Below are 20,912 nucleotides of genomic sequence, written 5' to 3' on the forward strand. Positions count from 1 at the left end.
ACTCTATCCTCAACACCACACTTTGGCAACACCACCTTTTGGCAACATATGGAAATGGTGTTTCCATACCAATGCATGACTCCCAAACGGAGCCTTTGTTCCAACAGGCACAACTGGCCCCTTCAAACTTCCAACTTTCAAGGATCTCCAAACTTAAACATGCCCAGGTGGTCAACGTCTATGAGTGGGGATCGTGTTGTATCCTAGCTTCTTATATTCCACCATCTACACCAATCTGTGTGACCATGTTCAGTGATCACATTGTTTTCTCAGACTTAAAAAGCAACCCTTGAAGCAAAAAGTATAATTAAGGCAATGTGATGTGATTAGGTAACATAAAAGATTCCATTATTGTAGCTTCCTTGCATTTGATCTGGTTGCCAGATGACTGAATGTAACAGAGCAAAGAACTTTTACTTGATAGCAAGTTCTTATACAGACTATTTCTGAAAACAGAGAAGATGAGAACAAACACAACACACTCTCCAGAGATAGGGAGCAACTGCACCTAAAAATAGCCACATTAAGCCTTTTTGTGCCAAAAAAACTTGGTGTAAACTGAATCAGAACACAGTCTGTAAACCCTTTTCTTGAAGATTTCTGGTGATTTTATGCAAGAGCACCCACGCAGGACGTAACAGGAGTTGCAGTGAGAGTCTTGGCAACACTGTACTTCCTGGTGATGAATCTGAAACCAGCCACACAAATGACTCAGATAAAATATTCATGGAAACAAGCTTGATTCTGTGACTGAAACCATACCTATTGAATCTTATTAGAGATATATCAAATTTGTTGATTAATCAGAATGAATCAAGTGAACAAATGAAATATCTGTAATTTCAAATGCACCTGAAGAAATCCCTCCATAACAGCTCAAACATGAGCCAGTTTGTTCCATTATCTGCTGAGCTAGCACCATTTTTCAAGGTGGCGCTTACCATGCTGGCAAAGAAAAGAACAGATGTTAGAAGTGCCTCATCAAACCCATACAATATGAAAAACCAACCTTAGGGCTCATAGCTTTCACATGTTTAAAAGGAAACATTGCACAGATGAAAGGCAGGCATCCGCACCTCATGGAATTCTTGTTTACATCGTTGAATATGTAGCGTGGAGAGAGACAACCCACAGCTAACCATGGTGATATTTTGCATGAGAAATTAGCACCGTATATGTTCTCTTTCAAGCCATCCTTGCCAGCAGGTTGTGCCTGGCTTTCTGCAGCAAACTTCTTCAGCTTTAGCAATGCCTCAGTTTCACCTCCTACAAGAGAGGCATTGGCTGCAGGCATCCCGCCCTGGGCAAAATGAAAGATGTTGAGAAGTTGCTAAGCAAAGCCCATGATTCAAAATGCATTTTCAGTTACAATCGTCCAGGACAAATAAGCATTAACTGAAATAAAATGCAGAGGCATGATACTTAACTCTTTGTGCAACTGTGCTTTAGTTCTACATGATCAATAATTAATGAGCCAGCTGAATGATTCGAATTCTTCTCACTTTATGATGTGACCATCACCTAATTCATTCTATTAACAAGATTGTATGCGAAGAAAAAAAATAGTAATTTCCACAAACCAAAACAAAAATTTTAGGGTTAACACGGGTAAAGCTAACCAAGCAACCCAAAAACCTATTGTTGTGTGTTGAATGAGGCATGAAGGAATGAAACTTCAGGTAATTAGCCACCAGATAAACATTAGTCCTCCAATTTGCACAAGACGCCTAAACCATGTTCAAAAGATCAGAAACTCTTCCAACCTCATCCGCATTGCTCATGCATTCCAACAATAATGCCTGCAGTAAGATGGCCTAGTGGTAGTCAGTGAAATGAAATAGGGATTTTCGAAACACGAGTTTAGATTCACAATGGAAAGTGTCATGAATGACACTAAAGCATAACCCTTAAAAAGGGTATAACTGAAAACAAAATAAAAATAAAAAGGTATTCTTTATTGATATGAAAAAACAATTGCTTAATAAACATTGAAATAGAATACAAGAGGGGCTGCAGCCCTTTATATACACAGCTGAAAGAGGAGGGCTCAATAGAGCTGTTGGACACAGTACAACGGCTCTAAATAGAACCGTTGGACTGTGTCCCTAGTCAAGTCTAGATAGGACTTGACTAGCAACAGTCATTCTAGTTCAAACTGAACTAGATGACATAAAGACAAAAAATAAAAATAAAGAAAAAAAGTTATAGAAAAGAAAGAAATGAAAAATATATTTATATATATAATATTATTATTATATATATGTACACTTTTACATTTTAACACTCCTCCTCAAACTTACGGTACAATGAGCGAAAGTTTGTTTAAGAGAAAGTAAAATCGAAGAGCAGCAAGACGCTTTGTAAAGAAGTCTGCTAACTGATATTCTGAAGTGACATATGGCAGATCAATTATCCCGTGTAGATATTCCTCTCTGACGTAGTGACAATCTATTTTGATGTGCTTGGTGCGTTTGTGGAATGTTTTGTTACTGACAACGTAGATCGCACTTTTGTTGTCACAGCACATTTGTGAAGCCTTTGTTGCTTCAACTCCCATGTCAGCAAGCAGTCGGCAGAGCCAAACTACTTCTATGGTCGTGGTTGCCATGACTCTGTATTCAGCTTCGGTGGATGAGAGAGATAACTTCTACTGCTTTTTACACCTCCACGAGATCAATGATTCTCCTAAAAAAACACAAAAACCAGTGGTTCAGTGTCTGTTATTGAGATCACCTCCTCAATCAGCATCATCAGTATATGCAATTAAATCAAGAAAAGAGGAGAAAGATAAGAAAAGTCCTCGTGAAAGAGAGGACTTGATGTATCTGATAATACGCATGACTGATCCCATATGAACAGAAGTAGGAGCATGTTGAAATTGACTTGTTGTGTGAACATGTGTTATATCTGGTCTGACAATGGATAGATAGGAAAGTGCCCCGACAGGATGTCTGTAAGGAGTAGGGTCTGCAAGAAGTTCTCCATCATCAATTTTCATTTTAACATTAGCAACTTCTGGAGTGTCGACTTTCTTATCATCAGTAATACCAAACCTGGAAACAATATCAAAAGCAAATTTAGTCTGAGATAATAAATATCCTCCAGAAGAATAAGCAACTTCAATGCCTAAAAAATATCTCAACAGGCCTAAATCAGTCATTTCAAAATAAGATTTAAGAAGTGTTTTGATCGTTTCAACTCTCTATTTATCGCTTTCGGTGATGATCATATCATCTACATAGAGAAGAAGCACAATGATCCCTGCATCAGAATTCTTAATAAACAAAGCAGTGTCAGTTAAACAGAATTGAAAACCAATATAAATCATAACACGACTAAACCTATCATACCAAGCTTTCAGTGCTTGTTTAAGTCCATAAAGAGCTTTTTCTAAGCGAAAGACTTTACTCTTAGGAATACTTAGACCAGGAGGGGGTTCCATGTATACTTCTTCAACTAGCTTTCTATTTAAAAAGACATTTTTGACATCCATTTGAAAAATATACCATTTTTTTACAGAAGCTAAGGCAATTAAGATTCAGACATTTGTCATATGAGCCACTGAAGCAAAGGTTTCTTCATAATCAATCCCATATTCTTGGGCATAACCTTTGGCTACTAATCGGGTTTTATATCTTTCAAGAGTACCATCACTCTTGGTTTTAATTTTATAAACCCATCGACATCCTATAGTTTTCTTCCCTGGAAGAAGATCTTGAATAGTCCATGTAGAAGCCTTTTCAAGTGCATTTAATTCAGCTTTCATGGCTTCTGTCCATTTGATATCATTTTTTGCTTGAAAATATGTGGATGATTCTTAATGCAATAACTGCCCTATATGTGGGTGAGAAGGACTCGTATGATACAAACTTTCCTAGAGGCCTCTAGACTCGGGATGATTGTTTAGTTGGAATGTTAGAACATTTTTCAAGTGCACATGGAGGATTAGACTCTTGTCGCCTGAAATATTGAATACTAGTATCCCTACGAACTTCTTCATTTTCAACATTATGATTAAGATCAATAATTCTTTGATCATCATCAAAGTTACACTCAAGGTCATATTTATCAAATGTTGATGTTAGATATAGCAAAAAGGAGTACTCAGTGGCGTCTTTTAATTTTCTAAAATAAAAAAAGCTCTCTTTTTTAAGAAATGAAACATTTCTAGACACATATAGTCTATTTATTTTAAGTCAAAACATCTATAACCTTTCTGATTTTCAGCATATCCTAAAAAAGCACAGGGAATTGCACGAGGGGAAAGTTTATCATTTTTGTCAGTAAATATGAAACATTTGCACCCAAATAATCTTAGTCTAAAATAGTCTGGAGAAATGTTCATAAGTTTTTCAATAGAGAGATATTTTGTAACGAAGAAGATGGCATCCTATTAATGAGATAGGTGACCGTTAAGGCAGCTTTTGCCCAAAACTCTTTCGGGACTTGATTTGCTATTAATAAATGTTAAAATATAACTTGCGTATGGATCTGGATCCAGATCCATACGCATGGTATGTTAATGAAACACATGTTGTTTACTTTCATTAATGGCATCCTTGTAATATCTCTGATATTACAAGGATAGTTGTATAATTGCTATTTTATATAACATGGTTAGGGCTTGGTGGTCGTGTATAGTGAGCCGCCCCAGCCATTGAGTTCTCTCTCTCTCTCTCTCTCTCTCTCTCTCTCTCTCTCTCCCTCTCTCTCTCTCGCCCTGTTTCCTGCAGATCGCATGGTATGTTATAAAATCTGATATGATATCAAAGCACAGGCCATCCTGTGCGTGAAGAATCTTCTGAAACAATGTATCCTCTTTCAGCGTGTTCATCGAGATGGGGTCAGCGTGAACAGCAGAACTCCCTGTGCGTGAAGAAGTTCTGAAACAGCAGCAGCATATCTCCCTCTTCTGAAATTTCTGAAACAGCAGCAGCGTATCTCCCTCTTCTGAAATCTCTGGAACAGCAGCAACGTGTTCCTCCTTCAGCGTAGAGGAGTGTCTCCCTCTTCTGAAACAGCAGCAGCGTATCTCCCTCTTCTGAAATCTCTGGAACAACAGCAGCGTGTTCCTCCTTCAGCGTGCCCATCGATCATCTTCCGTTCATCCTAAGTTTTCTCTTTTCTGTTACTCTATCATCTGTGTTGGTTCCCATTTTTTTTTTTTTAACACATCATCGACTACTGTTTCCCTTTTTATTTCAAACCAGTTTTGATTCCACAAGTTTTCTTTCCTTCCTTCATTGTTGTTTTAGTGTTCTTTGTGCTGTTTTAGTGTTCCTTCATTCCACAAGTTTTTTTTTTTGGTCGTACAAGTATCTGCCTTATTACAGCTTTCTGATTGATTAAGTGATCTCAAATCTGTTTATTTCTTTTCATTCATCTTGTTTGCTTATTCATTATTCTACTGATATGGATTACTCTTCGTCTTCATCATCCGGTCCCTCTGCCAATTTCTTGAGTCAACTTGTTACAGAAAAACTTACTCATTCTAATTTTTTGACGTGGAAAAGGCAAATCCTTCCTTTTATACAGAGTCAGGATCTCGATGAACATTTGGATGGTTTAGTTCCTATACCACCACGGCTTCTTTTGCAGGAAACCAAGGATGAGAAAGGTGACACAATTACCATTTTCATTAAGAATCCAGAGTATACAGTTTGGAGGAAGCGGGATCAGTCTTTAGTGGCTTATATTACGTCAACACTCTCTCAAGAAGTGTTGGTTACTATTTCAGATGATTGCACTGCGGCGGATCTGTGGAGTAAGCTGTCACAGACTTACTCTCAGATATCAGAATCCTGAGTTATGTTCTTAAAAAATGAATTTCAAAGTTTGAAGAAAGGCTCCATGACAGTCATGGAATACATAGGCCGCTTGAAGAGTATTACTGATCAATTGGCTGTTGTTGGAAGTGCTATTGCAGATAAAGATAAAGTTCAACAACTCCTCAATGGATTGGGTCCTGATTTTGACATGTTTACTACAACTTTATCATGTCTTCCTCACTTGCCCACTTTTGACGACCTCCAAGCGAAACTTCTCCAGCATGAGATGATTATGAAGCAAAGGGCAGAAGGACATGAATCAGCTCGTCCTCATTCAGTTTTGGCCATGGACACTTCTGTAGGTTTTGGACGATGGAATGGAGGGCATCAAGGAGGCAGAGGCTGCGGACGTTTTGGGCAGGGAGGACGGGGTATCTTGCCTACACCTAATATCTCAGGGGGTTTTAACACAGGGAATCAGAGGAGAGTACCCACTTGTTTCTTATGTAACAAAAGAGGACATGTGAAAGCTGATTGTTGGTTCAATCTACAGAATAGAGGAAAATTAAACAAAATTGAAAATAAATCCACTACTGTTGTGGACACAAAAGGGTCATCCACAGATGTGCAACAACTTTTGTTATCAGCATTGTCACAGATGACGATCAAGCAAAATGAACAAGGCGAATGGTATGTTGATTCAGGTGCCGCCACGCATGTTACGGGTAATGCGGGTAAGTTATCTCACTTATTGCCTTATTTTGAAAAAGGTAGTATAGTTACGGGAGATGGAACTTATCACTCCATTAGTCATACTGGCAATGCACATATCCCTATGTCAAAGTCCTCACTTCACTTGTCCAATGTCCTTCTTGCTCCTAATATTAAAAAGAACATTGTTTCTGTAGCTAAACTTGTTGACGATATGAATTCTTCTGTCGAATTTACTCCCTCTTCTGTTTATGTTAAGGATCTACGAACGAAGGAGACGTTCGCTAAGGGGGAGCGACAAGGAAACATGTACGTCTTCAAGGAGATTCCTTCAATGTCTTCGTCTTCAGTCCCAGTTCTCCAGTCGAAGTCGTCCAAGCATTCTTTAGTGTCTTCGCCTTCAGAGTCTTTGTTTTTTCCTTCATTGGCAGTTTTTAATTCATCTCATTGTAATAAGCCAGATATTTGGCATAGTCGTTTGGGACATTGTAATCGAGGTTTCGTTGAAAACCTTGTATCTGATGGTCTCCTTCCAGAGTCTAGTTTATGCTCATTTTCTGATAATAATCATAAATGTTCCTCATGCGAACTCTGCAAAAGTCATGTTCTTCCTTTTCATATTATAAATAAAAGAGCTTCAAAGCCATTTGAGATTATTTGTTCTGATGTTTGGGGACCCGCACCTATTCCTTCTCTTTCTGGCAGTCGTTACTATGTTATCCTTATTGATTCCTATTCCCGTTATACTTGGATATATTTCTTAAAACACAAGCATGAAGTTTTTCAAATATTTCGGGAATTCCATTCGATGGTCAAAACAAAGTTTGCTTGTGATATTGTGCATTTACAATGTGATGGTGGAGGAGAGTATTCGTCGAACGATTTTATTGCCTTTCTTCGGGATAAAGGAATAAGTCAACAGGTTTCTTGCCCTCATACTCCTCAACAAAATGGGGTTGCAGAGCGGAAACACAGACATATTGTTGAGAGCGCGATGAGCATGTTACATGATAGCAATGTGCCTGTTAGTCTCTGGACAGAAGTTTTTCACACATCTGTTCATATCATAAATCGTCTTCCTATGGCACTTTTGGATCGTAAATCTCCCTATTATACTTTATTCGGGCAACATCCCTCTTACGATGAGCTGCGTGTTTTTGGTTGTGTATGTTATGTACATATTGATTCATCTCTGCGAAATAAGTTTCAGGACAAGGCTGTCAAGTGCAGATTTGTTGGGTATGCAGATGAATACAAAGGTTATCGATGCTATGATCCTACTACAAAACGTATTAGGACTTCTAGAAATGTTGTTTTTGACGAACGAAATTTTCAGGCCAACGACTCTGCAGCGGTGCCATCTCGAGAATTAGAAGTATATAATCCATGGATGAGCGCAAATCTTTTTGCTAATACAGGAGAAACATGTCAGACAAATTGTCCTTCCTTCGGCTTGAGTAGGGAGTTGAATGACTCACAAATACATGTTGAATCATCGCCAGTTGAGACACCCCCAGTAGAACGCTTCTCTGGGCAGGTATACACTAGACGGGACAAAAATACAGAGCCGAGGAATATGGAAAGCATCGCCAATGATCCGGCTCAAAGGCCGTCACGCATTAAGCATCCTATTCAACGATGGGTAAGTTATGAGACCTTCTCTCTTGATTTCCAGTTGTTTATGTCTCAGCTCACAAAACAGGCTGAACCCACTTGTTTTAACTAAGCTCTTCAATCTTGTCATTGGACTGAAGCTATGAATGAAGAAATGGAAGCCCTTCATGAATGCCAGACTTGGGAAATAGTCCCTCGGCCAGAAGGAAAGAATGTAGTTGGCTCAAAATGGGTTTATAAAACCAAGTATAAGCCTGAAGGAAGCATTGACAGATATAAGGCACGACTTGTTGCTCGAGGATTCACACAACAATATGGTGAAGACTACGATGAAACTTTTAGTCCGGCAGTCAAAATGGGTACTATTCGTGTCATCATATCTCTAGCAGTCGATCGAGGTTGGAGCCTTAGCCAGATGGATGTTAAAAATGCATTTTTGCATGGAATTTTAAAGGAAGAAGTGTATATGGAGCAACCTCCTGGTTATGCCGAGATAGACCCTACTGCCTGGGTGTGCAAACTGAGGAAATCTCTGTATGGGTTGAAACAGGCGTCCCGTTCCTGGTTTGAAAGTTTCTCTATGCAAATTCAGAGTTATGGTTTTAGAAGATGCTCTCTGGATCATTCACTCTTTATTTGCCAAAAGGCAGACATTGTTATACTTCTTCTTATATATGTTGATGACATTGTGATCACTGGGAGTTCAGATAATCATGTGCAAGACGTGAAGCAGTTTTTAATGAAAACTTTCAAAATGAAAGATTTAGGGGAGTTGAGGTACTTTCTTGGTGTGGAAGTTGACAGACAACAAGACACATTGACACTCATGCAACAAAAATACACTCTTGATCTTCTGGAAAGAGCCGGGATGACGAATTGCAAACCAGTCAGTACTCCTAGTGTATTACATCAAAGGCTGAGCTCTGAAGATGGTCATCTTTGTGTCAACCCTACAATGTATAGAAGTCTCGTGGGAATGTTACAGTACTTGACCTTTACCAGACCTGATATAGTTTATGCTGTCAATCAGGTATCCCAGTTTATGCATGCTCCAACGGAGGGTCATATGGAAGCTGTGAAGCGCATTCTACGTTATTTAAAAGGAACTATAGGAGACGGACTTGTTTATCGCAAGAACGATAATTTGCATAGAGGACATGAACTCATCACTTATACAGACGCAGATTGGGCAGGGGATCCAGATGAGAGACGATCTGTCTCTGGATATTGTGCATATATTGGACACAATTTAGTGTCCTGGAGCAGCAGAAAACAAAAGGCAGTGGCACGATCGAGTACAAAGGCTGAATACAGATCGATGGCTGCAGGCACGGCAGAAGCCACATGGATTAGACACTTATTGAGTGATCTTGGGGAGACAATTATTCGATCTTTTCTTCTATGTGACAATCAAAGCGCAATAAACATTGCATGTAATCCTATCCAGAATAGCAGAACGAAGCACATTGAGATTGATCAACATTTCATACGGCAGAAAGTCGAGATGAAGGAGATAGAACTACGTCATGTTCGAACAGAAGATCAAGTGGCAGACTTGTTTACCAAGGGGTTAACAGGACGTCAATTTTGGCTATTGAAGAGCAAGTTGTACATGATCCAAAATCACGTACAACTTGAGGGAGGGTGTTAAAATATAACTTGCGTATGGATCTGGATCAAGATCCATACGCATGGTATGTTAATGAAACACATGCTGTTTACTTTCATTAATGGCATCCTTGTAATATCTCTGATATTACAAGGATAGTTGTATACTTGTTGTTTTATATAACATGGTTAGGGCTTGGTGGTCGTGTATAGTGAGCCGCCCCAGCCATTGAGTTCTCTCTCTCTCTCTCTCTCCCTCTCTCTGTTTCCTGCAGATCGCATGGTATGTTATAAAATCTGATAATAAAGTCCTAGTGGTTTCTATAATATGGCGATGTTTTCGTTCCGCCAGTCCATTTTGTTGAGGTGTATAAGGACAAGATTTTTGATGTGTGATGTCATGCAAATAAAAACTCTCCCCCTGAATCTGTGCGAAAAATAGCAATATCACTTTGAAACTTGTTTTTAACCATACTATGAAAAGTTTGAAAGTATGAAAATACTTTAGACTTATGTTTGAGAAAGTAAATCCACGTATGTCAGGAGAAATCATCGACAAAAATAACATAGTAAACAAATCCTCCTTTAGAAATTATTGGTGCAGGATCCCAAACATCCGAGTGCATTAATTCAAGTGGTCTTGAAGAGAAAAAGGTTCTGTTCTAAAATAGTAATCTTTTCATTTTGCCGAGAATACAATCTTTACAATCAAATGATTCTGAGTTACAAAATTTTCCTAGATTTGAAAAATGTTGGATTTTGGCTATATGTGGGTGACCAAGTCTCTTATGCCACAGTTCCAACTCTATTTTCTGAATATTATAACAAAAAGCTTTATTCGACATTTCCAAAAAATCCATATAATAGAGTCCTTCTCTATGGCCTTCCCCAATCAGCTTGCCTGACTGGCGATCCTATACCCAACAACCATGAGAAGAAAAGGAAATATTACACATAATCAGAAATTTGAGATACAGATAAAAGATTTAAATTTAATTTGGGAACACGTCTAATTTCTGGAATAGAAAATTTCTTTGTTTTATAATTTTTTTCAAAATTTCCTATTCCTTCTATTTCAAGAGAAGTCTCATCAGTAGTAAAGACCTTTGATACACTTGTTTTATTTTTAACACATTTGGATAGACTTTGATTATTTGAGGTCATATGAAAAGATGCACCAGAGTCAAGGAGCCAAGAAATTTTACCTGGATCAGAAAAAGATGAGGTTGATGTGCCGGTTGAAGCTTCAGATGAGGAAGAGGCACCTTTGATGAGAGGCTGAAGAATCTCCATTAGTTGGGTCAGGGAACCTGGTGCATCATGATCTTTAGGCTCTGATTCAGCAATTGCAGCTCTTTTTTCTCTCAGCTCCTTAAGTTTGGGACATTGTGGCCTGTAATGTCCCGGTTCATGACAGTGATGACAAATAACTTTCTTCTTATCATAGTCACCATCTATCACACATGGGTGCGGATGCGGGAGTGCGGCACTTTCAAAAACCTTGGGTGCGGGGGTGCGGTAGTGGCAAAAATGTAATATATATATATATATATATATATATATATATATATATATATATATATATATATATATATATATATATATATATATATATATATAGATAGAAGGGGGGTCTCGAGGTTCCCCCTTGTGCAGGTCCCGGATCCATGATTGCTCATTAGTGATCAAAAGGTTACCAAACATATTTCTAAATGTTGGGATTTGACTACCTATCATATGGGTGCCAATGAATTCAATGATTTCATAGACTTAGCAGGACTGATAGAGATTGATTATGGGTCTTCCTGTTTTACTTGGCATAACAAGCAAGTTGGTCCTAACTATCGCGCCAGTAGGATCGATCACTGCTTCGTTAATGACCATTGGATGTTCAGGTCATCCCAACTCTTCCACCTTATGACAAACCACAATACGTAGCGTAAACAGATGAACTGACTTCAGAGGGTCCATGATGAGTTGTAGAGCTTGATTCATAGTTTTTTCCCTTGCAGTGCTCCCCCCCCCCAAGATTTTTTTTTAAATTTCGCAGCCCATTTCACAAGGCAATTTAAAAAAAAAAATCCAAAAAATGGACCGAAATGACTTTGGGTGCGGTTAACGCACCCAGGGTCAAGTTGATCGCACCCGCGTCGAGTCGCGTCGACGCGGGTGCGGCACCCTGCTAGCCGGATCCCTGTGACTTAGGTCACCATTTTGTCGGTTAAAGTGAGGAGGCCTATATGATCGAACATGATTCCCTGATCTAGACACGACTAAAACAGAATCATCTTCAATTTTTAAAGAATCTTTCCGAAGACTATTTTCTTTCATTGTTAACTTTTCAATAGTTTCAACAATAGAAGAAATTTTTTTCCGGCGAAAGAGGGACGATTTAGTGGTTTCAAATTCCGGCTTTAATCCAGTGATAAACTGGTAAAAATGTTCAGCATCGAGTTGTTTCTGACGAAGCTCGATGTCTTCGGCACAATGCCACTTTGGTTCTAAAAGGGAAAGTTCTTAAAAAGTTCGAACAACCCATTATAATATTCACGAATAGTTTTGTCTCCTTGTGTTATCATTCAAACTTTTTCTTGGAGGTTGCACACGTGTGCAATATCTTTAAGGGAATACATATTCTTAAGGCATTCCCATGCCTTATCGGCATGATCAAATTTGGCAAGACTTGAGCATTTTTTAATGTCAACGCTATTGATAAACCATGACATTATCTTCGCATGAGATATTCTCCATTCTTTCCATTTCTTCTCGTATGAGGCAAGAGCCTGGATTTTCAATTCTTTCGATAGAGAGACCTCTTTATCTCCCTCCTATTTAGTAAGAGATAGCTTAGGTTCCAAATCAGAACCATCTACAATCCCCCACAGGCCTTTTCCCCATATATGGTACTTCATGATTGAAGCCCATGTTACATAATTCGTATCGCTTAGTTTCATAGGCATGATGGTGACTTTATCATTGTCATCCATTGATTACAAGGAGAAAAGGAATAGGGATAGAAGAGAAACGAGAAGAGAAATGAAAAAAAAGAAGAAAATACAATACAACAAGATGTGAAATTTTCCTCAATGAAGTGATAAAACACTTCTCTTCAAGTGGCGAACACTTTTGCAAACAGGCACGGAAACTGAGGCAGCTTTTCCTCAAGATCTAGTACTTCCGCGGCTCTGATACCATGAAATGAAATAGGGATCTTCGAAACACGAGCTTAGATTCACAATGAAAAGTGTCATGAATGACACTAAAGCATAACCCTTAAAAAGGGTATAACTGGAAACAAAATAAAAATAAAAAGGTATTCTTTATTGATATGAAAAACCAATTGCTTAAGAAGCATTGGAATAGAATTCAAGAGGGGCTGCAACCCTTTATATACATAGCTGAAAGAGGACTCAATAGAGCTGTTGGACACAGTCCAACGGCGGACAGGACTTGACTAGCAACAATCATTCTAGTAGCAACAGTCATTCTAGTTCAAACTGAACTAGATGACATAAAGACAAAAAATAAAAATAAAGGAAAAAAGTTACAGGAAAGAAAGAAATGAAAAATATATTTATATATATAATAATATTATATATATATGTACAGTTTTACATTTTAACAGTCAGCCCACAAAAATTCGGATTCTTGTGGCCCCAAAATCTCATAGAAAAAGCTAGAAGAATAACCAACTTTTCAACATGGACTTGCTATTAGGCAATCTGACAAGGGGAAAACAAATGAAGGCAACTCTGAAGAGGGAAAACATACACTGTACTGATATCCATAGGCATAGTTCAACCTTTTGATCTCACTCTAGATGAATAGGAGAAAAACCCCACATATGCCACAAATAATTCTACCATCCGTGGACCATTTCCCGAAAGTAATGCAAGCAACAATCTGGTTAAATCTAAGTGGCATGTAGCTCACAAAAGCACCTTATTAAAGAAAGCTTGCAGCCTCGCATGTATTGAAATTTATGCAGCCAAAGAGGATGCACAAACTGATATATTAAATAAAGGTAAACAATATAAGGCAGGTATCATGAGAAACTGGAAATTCTCAAAGCAAATTCAACATTTATTTTCAAAAGTAATACATGATGGTTTTAACAGATTGTGAAACAAGATTGTCCTATAAATAAGGATGTAAGAACGAAATAGCTTAAATACAGTTGATAGTACAAACAGCGGTTCCTTAGTGTTATGGGTGTCTCCGTCTCCACAATGTCAATCACAGTTTTCTCTTCTTAATTGTCGTTAATTCCCTAAAACTCATGGGTTATGTTAGAATCGTCTACCTGGGACTTGGTGATGGACTACAGCTGCTTGGTTGATTGGGGGAACTCTTCACAGTGGTCGTGTCTTTGTGCTAGGGACATATTTAGCATGTTCAGGGATTTTCATTGTAGTTATGTACCTGCTGAACATAATTATGTTCCTTATTGTCTTATGAGGCTGGATATATGTCAGGAGGATCTCATTTGGAAAGACAAACCTCCTGAATGGTTCCCAAACGTAATTCATACTAAATGAGTTCCTTGTAAATTGGTCGGTGGTCTCCCTAACCCCAGCTTGCCAATCAAAAAATGAAAAAATAGTACATGCTACTAGAAGGTTGAAGGGAAGGCATTGAAAAGAGGAACCTTCTAACCAAAAGCTATTTCTCTAAACTCATAGGTAGCAAGCTAAATCTCATAGAAGGAGGCTATTTCACTTTTCCACAGTCAAAATTTTGATTATATCCTTGGTGTGAATAATTTCTTTTAGCTTTCATACATGAATCGACGGAATGAAAAAAGTAGAAATTGTTCCACAGATTTAAGGGTGCCAAATTGAGACTAAGTGCAATCTAAACCAACCAAGTTCACACCAATATAAGAAACAACTACAGGATTTCCAGAACCCACGAAGGAGAAGGAATCAAAATTGATCAAATCTTTAAGGGGATGAAGGTCGAGGGAAAACCTGAGCTGTAACTGGGCTGAGGCCCAAATCGGATAGTGTGGGAATGCGCCCGAGCTCGATCTCCTCGCTCGAAGCAGGGAATCCCTTCAGCCTATAGGCCGCCTCGATCGTCTTCCTCACCTTCATCCCCTTCACCTTATCCGTAAAACCGCCATAATTAGCCGGCATTTCCTCCAATTTGAACGGGAGGTCATCCAGATGGATCAATGTGCTTCCCCAGAACCACTTAGTCTCCAACCCTTCCTCCGCCAACGCCGCCTCCACGGTCGCCTCTGTCTTCACCTCTGCGTGCGCCACCTCCCGGTGCGCGAACAGCGCGTCCGCGCCGGAGTTCCTCGCGAGCTCCGCCAGAACCTTCTCCGGCCTCCCGATCCTGACCACGAGATTGGACCCGCGCTTCTTGAGGCTCTGCCGGAGGTCGGCGACGGCCTGGATGAGGAACGTCGCGCGGTAAGGGCCGGTCCTGTCGAAGCCGGACGCCGACTTCCCGTAGTCGCGCGGGTCGAAGACGTAGACGGGGAGGAGCGAGAGGGACTCTGAGTCCGCGGAGCTCAGCGCCTCGTTGTCGTGGACCCGGAGGTCATTCCTGAACCAGACGATGGCCGTCCTCCGGCCGTAGACGCCGCCGGGGGAGCTGTCGGAGTTGCCGGGCAGGTGGCGGAGCGGTTTCGCGATGGTCGACGCCGAGAAGGCGGATTTAGGGGCGTAATTGCGCCGGAAAGGGCTTGGGGAAGGGTTGAAGAAGGCGGAGGAGGTGAGGAAAGACTTGATGGAGAGGTTGGGAGCGACTGAAAAGAAGGAGGCGGTTGATGGGGAGAGAGTGAAGTTGGTGGTCTTGGGGAGGGAGAAATGTGAAGAGAGGGAGAGGGATAAGGAGCCAAATGGGAGAATGGTTGATGGGTTTTGGTCATGGCGGTCTTGCTGCTCTTCTGGTGGGGAGAGGGTGGTTTCTTCCTGATCCATGAGGATTGAAGAGGAGGTGTCAACACATTTCTCTTTAAGAATTTCCTTCATCTCTCCTGTTGTGGGGAGGAAGGTTTTGGAGGGGTGGGGGGTGTGGGGGGGGAGAGTTAGGGGTTGGGGTTTAGTGGGGGGTGTGGGGGGGGGGGAGAGTGAGGGGTTGGGGGTGTAGCGTTTATATCAACCACAAAAAGAGAAAGGTCAGGTGGATCAGAAGGTGTTGCTCCTCACTCTCTCCCCCTTTATGCTCGGGGCGGAGCAGGGATCCAGAAGGGAACAGAGAAAAAAGTAAGTCCATCCCCGCCTCTATACTAGCATGAGTTTTGATTTTAACCTCCATCCCCGTTTCATGTCCATCCCTGATCCAAAGGAGGCAAGGCGGGGCAGAACCCAGTTTTACCCCGGTCTACTGCCATCCCTATTCTCTGCCCAACATTGATTCCGTACATTTTTTCTCCCTGCTTTTCAGTGGACAGTTTTCGGACCCTCAGTTTGAAAACCTGGTAAAGTATGGAGGCTACTACCTGTCAATGGGTCAGGATTGTATCGAGTACCTGACAAGAATACTCAGTAGTAGGGGTATCGATGGATTTGAGCTTGACTCAGTTTAGCTCTTTATGGAGCATGACCTAGATGCCATTCTAAAGGACCCGGATGTAGATGAATTGGCTTGGGCAAGAGAACCTCTTAGGGTGCGTTTGTGTGTCACGGAAAGTGGACTGTTTACGTGGAAAAGCATCGATGGGGTGCATTTTTTGCGGGGGGGGCACAGTGACAACACAAAACTGTGGAAAGTGCCGTTTTGGCATAAAACCCTTCACAGGCATGCCATTTTACACATTGGACATGGGTTTTTGGTAGAAACGGTTCTTGTGAAGGGGTCTGATTTCATTTTTTGCGGTAGATGAATCCACGAAAGGGGTGACGAAAATTGTGCATTTGAATAAGTGGCAGCTGCTAAATCTTGGATTTGTTCGAAGTATTAGCTATCAATTTCATTCTTTAGTCTAAATACAAAGGAGATGACCTCACTCTCCATCTCAACTACAGGTTTTACCAATTGCATTAAGGGCTTGTTTGGAATCCAAGAACTGGGATAATAGTTAATGCATTTGACAAAAAGTTTGTCAAACTATCACCTGGTGGCTGCTTGGAAACTGGTAGCTTGGAAGAGAGTTAATGCATTTGGGATGAGAAGTGAAATTGTAGTTACACTAAAGCATGAAATTAGCAGCTACCTGCTACTCCCAAAAGTGTCACTTCACATAGGCTTAACTTTCATCCCATCTATTTGTTTCCAAACAAAGCCCTACTTTGTATAGATTTATGACTACTAGCATTAGGGATGGCAGTAGATTGGGGGGGGGGGGAAACGGGCCCCCTCGCTTCTTTTGGACCACGGATTGAGGACATGAAACAGAGATGGTGGCTAAAATCAAAACCCGTGTGGGATGGAGGTAAGGATGGACTTACACTTTCCCCCACCCCATCCTGATCCCTACCTTGCCCTGCCCCGACCCCCGGTCCTTGTTTAGGGATGACAATGGACCAAGGGAAAACCCCACCCCATTTGGATTGGGGATGAAAGACATGAAACAGGGATGGAAGTTAGAATCAAAACCCGTGCAGGGATGGAGGGTAGGATTTTAAGACAGGGCGGGGGTGGAGACCTTGTCGGTCCCCCGACCCGGTCCTCTGTCATCCCTAATGAGCATTTGCCAAGCACATAAATGACCGATTTTTATGAAAAGATGAAAAAAATTGAGACCTTTTCTGCAAGCCTAGTGATCCCAACCCCAACCCCTTTTTTGTGCAAGCCTTTTTCATGTACTACACAAACACACACTAAGGGGCATTTTTTTCATGCAAGACGCAAAATTCACCATCAGAATCAAAGACCAAGTCACGTTGGCTAAGCCTGTTGTACGTACAGTTGTTGTCATGATGGTCTAAACTTACAACACACCTCTTGCCCCCCCCCCCCCCAAAGAGTCACCAGACCTCGGCCGAGTAAGGACTTATCATAAGTAGGGGTGGCAAAATCTGACCCAACCTGCCAACCCGCTTCTTAGCTGGGTTAGGGTTTGGCTTAAACGGGTTCGTGTCGTAAATGGGTCAACCTGCTTAACCTGTTTATTAAACGGGTCATGTTCGTGTTAGGGGTATGCCAACCCGTTAGACCCGTTTAATAAACAAGTTAGGCGAGCGGGTCAACCCGTTTACACAAACCCATCAACCCGCAACCCGTTTATATATATATGACTTTATGCTGAAGTTTTATGTTGATGTTTTATGTTAATGTTGGTAGTACAATTCCATATCGAGATTTGTAGAAAAAAAGTATAATGTGTATTTTTTGTGTGTGTGTTTTTAATTGTGTTATTCGGGTTAGATAGGTTATTTGGGTTACTTGGGTCGGTTATCGTGTCTATGTTATTGGGTCGACCCATTTAATAAACAGGTTGCCGTGTTGTGTAATCGTGTCACGTCTACCCAACCCATTTATTAAACGGGTTAATCGTGTCATGTCGGGTTACCCGTTTAATAAACAGGTTGTGTTCGTGTAGAGGTATTCTGACCCGCCAACCCGTTAACCCAACCCACCAACCCGCCGACCCGACCCAATTGCCACCCCTAATCACAAGGGTGGAGCTAGCCCTTATTAATGCAAGGGGCTGATGCCTATGGGAATGAAATCCTGACCACCCGTCTATAGATCAAGGCCTCTTCCACTACTCCAAACTCCTTGAGGCTCTTAAGGAACCATTTGTTACACCACCACCTACAAGGAATTCTTCAACGGCTCCAGTGAGTTTGCTAACTTGAGATACCAATTAATGATCGTGTGTGGAACTTTTATAGAGATTTATTAGTCGTTGTTTGTCTTATTTTTCCGTTTTGTGTTTTGCTTATAGCATCACAAAAAGTTTAACCAGTTTGGAGTTTCAAGTAATTAATATTTTTTTTGTCCTTTATCCTTACTGTTTACTTTCGTTTGAAGTGCTCGAAGGGTTCAATCATTGAGTAGGAGAAGCATAAGATTTCAGTCACTAAGTATAAGCATGAGGTTTCAATCATTGATTTGCAGAAGCCGTAGTAAGTTTGAGCTGATGGGAAGTCAAACATATATGTTCTTGGTTTCGCTCTTTTCTGTTAAACTCGATAGTATGATAGCTACATCTTTAAGTTATGTGCTGTATGACTAAGTAGCCAAGTGTGTGAAAAAGATGTTTTGTTTTCTTTTTTTTCTGTTTTACTATATTTATGCAGTGACATCGTTAAATTTTTGTTATATTTTTACTTACTTATATGTGCATATATTACTCATAGATGGATTCACTAGTGAACTTTGAAGATATCTTTTTTTAATTTGTTATATAATATGCATAATTATACATAGCTAGTGAGACGACATGAGGTTCAAACTTTTGCTTTTAAAAAAGAAGTTTTCATCTTCATTTGCGACTCACAATATATATATATATATATATATATATATATATATATATATATATATATATATATATATATATATATATATATATATATATATATATATATATATATATATATATAAACTGTTAACTAATATTAGTTTCCTTTTAATAAGTAAAAATTCAGACTTTATATTGTCTCACTATAGCTATATATATGATTATGCATATTAGATAAAAAAAATAGCTCTTTCACACACTTAGCTACCTAGTCACAAAGCACAAAACTCAACGATGCAACTGTCATACTATAGAGTCTAACAGAAAATAACAAAATAAAAAAGATATCTTTTCAACATTCCCATTAGCTCAAACTTATTTTTGCTTATGCAAGTAAATGGTTGAAATCTTGTGCTTCTGCTTCCGATTGAAACCTTTTTGCTTATCCTACTTATTGATTGGACCCTTTGGATCACTTAAAACAAAAGTAATCAGTAAAAACACAGATAAAAGAAGAAGAATGATGAAGAAACAAAAAAATGATTAATTGATGTTGGTTAAATCTTCAAGCAAAAGACAAAAAAAGCAAAGAACAACACTTTTTTAGGAAAAAATTAAAACGAATATTAGTGAGAGACAAATTAAACAGCTTACCCTTTTCCTTTGGATGTGATAGTGTTTTATTTAGTATCATAACATTGATGTTTCTTTTGATCTTTCTAATACAAATATTGATTTTATCTATCGTATACAAATTGACAATTTATTTTTAGAAGATAATGATTTTTGTACATAATTATTATTGAAATAACAATTTATCTTTCACAATAAAAATGATTCAAGAGATCATTTTGCATTTAGAAGAATAAGGTTTCATATGTATTAAAATTTATTTTATTTTTATTACCATGATTAACAATCATTTACTCGCTAATATCATCATTTCTGCAGAAAGCTTGTGATTTTTTTATTTCATCATTAGTCAAGGAATTCTTTCTCTTCATGAAGAAATCAAGTAGACATAAAAACAATATCATAAATAAGAATAAAATAAAATTTATTAAACAAGAATTTGAAATAAAAATTGTTTACTTGCAAATAAAAATAAAATAAATAAATATTTTGAAACATTTATAATCTATTGAAAATGATCAAATTATTTCATTGACTACACTAAAATTATTGTAAATGAGTATTATATATATGAAAATAGTCAATTTTGATATAAAATTAGCATTTTATAGAAAAATTAAAATAAACATATAACCTTAAACCCAAATGAAAATAAATTGAAGTTTTATAAATAAAAACTATAAGCAAAAATTATTATTTTAAAATCTTTTACATTGTAGACATTGTGGTAATTCTTTGAAATATATACATGTTGCTCTTTTACCATGTATATATATATGGGCATGAAGAAGACAATATTACGAACCAACACTAAGCTTCTCAAAGACCTAGGTTGTGGGAGCTACCCCAATTTCAAAAAATGTAGCCATAAAGATAAGGAGATACTAAAATACAATCTACAATTTTCGAAACTTCATTCATATCTACAATGGGGTAGCCACTTGAACTTGAAGAGAGATTATTAACTTTCTACATTAATGGGTTCAAGTAAGTAGATATACATGACCTTTCTCAAAGTTTTTGAAGAAATAATTAAAGAGTCAACTGCTATTTACAAATTTAATAAGAAGAGCTGCACTTGACCACTTTTATAGATATAAACACTATCAAGAAATATTCAAAATAAAGGAGCTCAAGTTAAAAGGAAAAGTTATTAAATTTCAACTTGTAAATTCAAATGTATAAATTACTAGTTGCATAATTTGGATTTTTTT

The 20,912-nt window shown here is 38.9% G+C and overlaps 1 protein-coding gene across 1 annotated transcript; it reads right to left on the reverse strand.

Moving 5' to 3' along the window:
• Nucleotides 1-331: 331 nt before the first annotated feature.
• Nucleotides 332-15,793, reverse strand: LOC149820765 (blue-light photoreceptor PHR2-like). The gene is made up of 4 exons (XM_089983365.1): nucleotides 14,672-15,793; nucleotides 1,077-1,300; nucleotides 853-945; nucleotides 332-688 (listed from the first exon to the last, which is right to left on the reverse strand). The coding sequence occupies exons 1-4, from the start codon at nucleotides 15,683-15,685 to the stop codon at nucleotides 610-612; spliced, it is 1,410 nt and encodes a 469-aa protein (XP_089839491.1). The 5' UTR covers nucleotides 15,686-15,793; the 3' UTR covers nucleotides 332-609.
• Nucleotides 15,794-20,912: the final 5,119 nt, after the last annotated feature.

Source organism: Nuphar pumila, chromosome 12 (assembly GCF_984573655.1).
Source record: "Nuphar pumila chromosome 12, dmNupPumi1.hap1.1, whole genome shotgun sequence".
Classification (NCBI taxonomy): Eukaryota; Viridiplantae; Streptophyta; class Magnoliopsida; order Nymphaeales; family Nymphaeaceae; genus Nuphar; species Nuphar pumila.

What these genes read in the sequence shown, in the direction of transcription:
- LOC149820765 (XM_089983365.1), bottom strand. Translation starts at nt 15,685, where the DNA reads ATGAAGGAAATTCTTAAAGAGAAATGTGTTGACACCTCCTCTTCAATC. An exon ending in TCAGCCCAGTTACAGCTCAG is followed by an intron (nt 1,301 to 14,671) that starts GTTTTCCCTCGA and finishes CATTTTGCCCAG; the next exon opens with GGCGGGATGCCTGCAGCCAA. An exon ending in GTAAACAAGAATTCCATGAG is followed by an intron (nt 946 to 1,076) that starts GTGCGGATGCCT and finishes TTTCTTTGCCAG; the next exon opens with CATGGTAAGCGCCACCTTGA.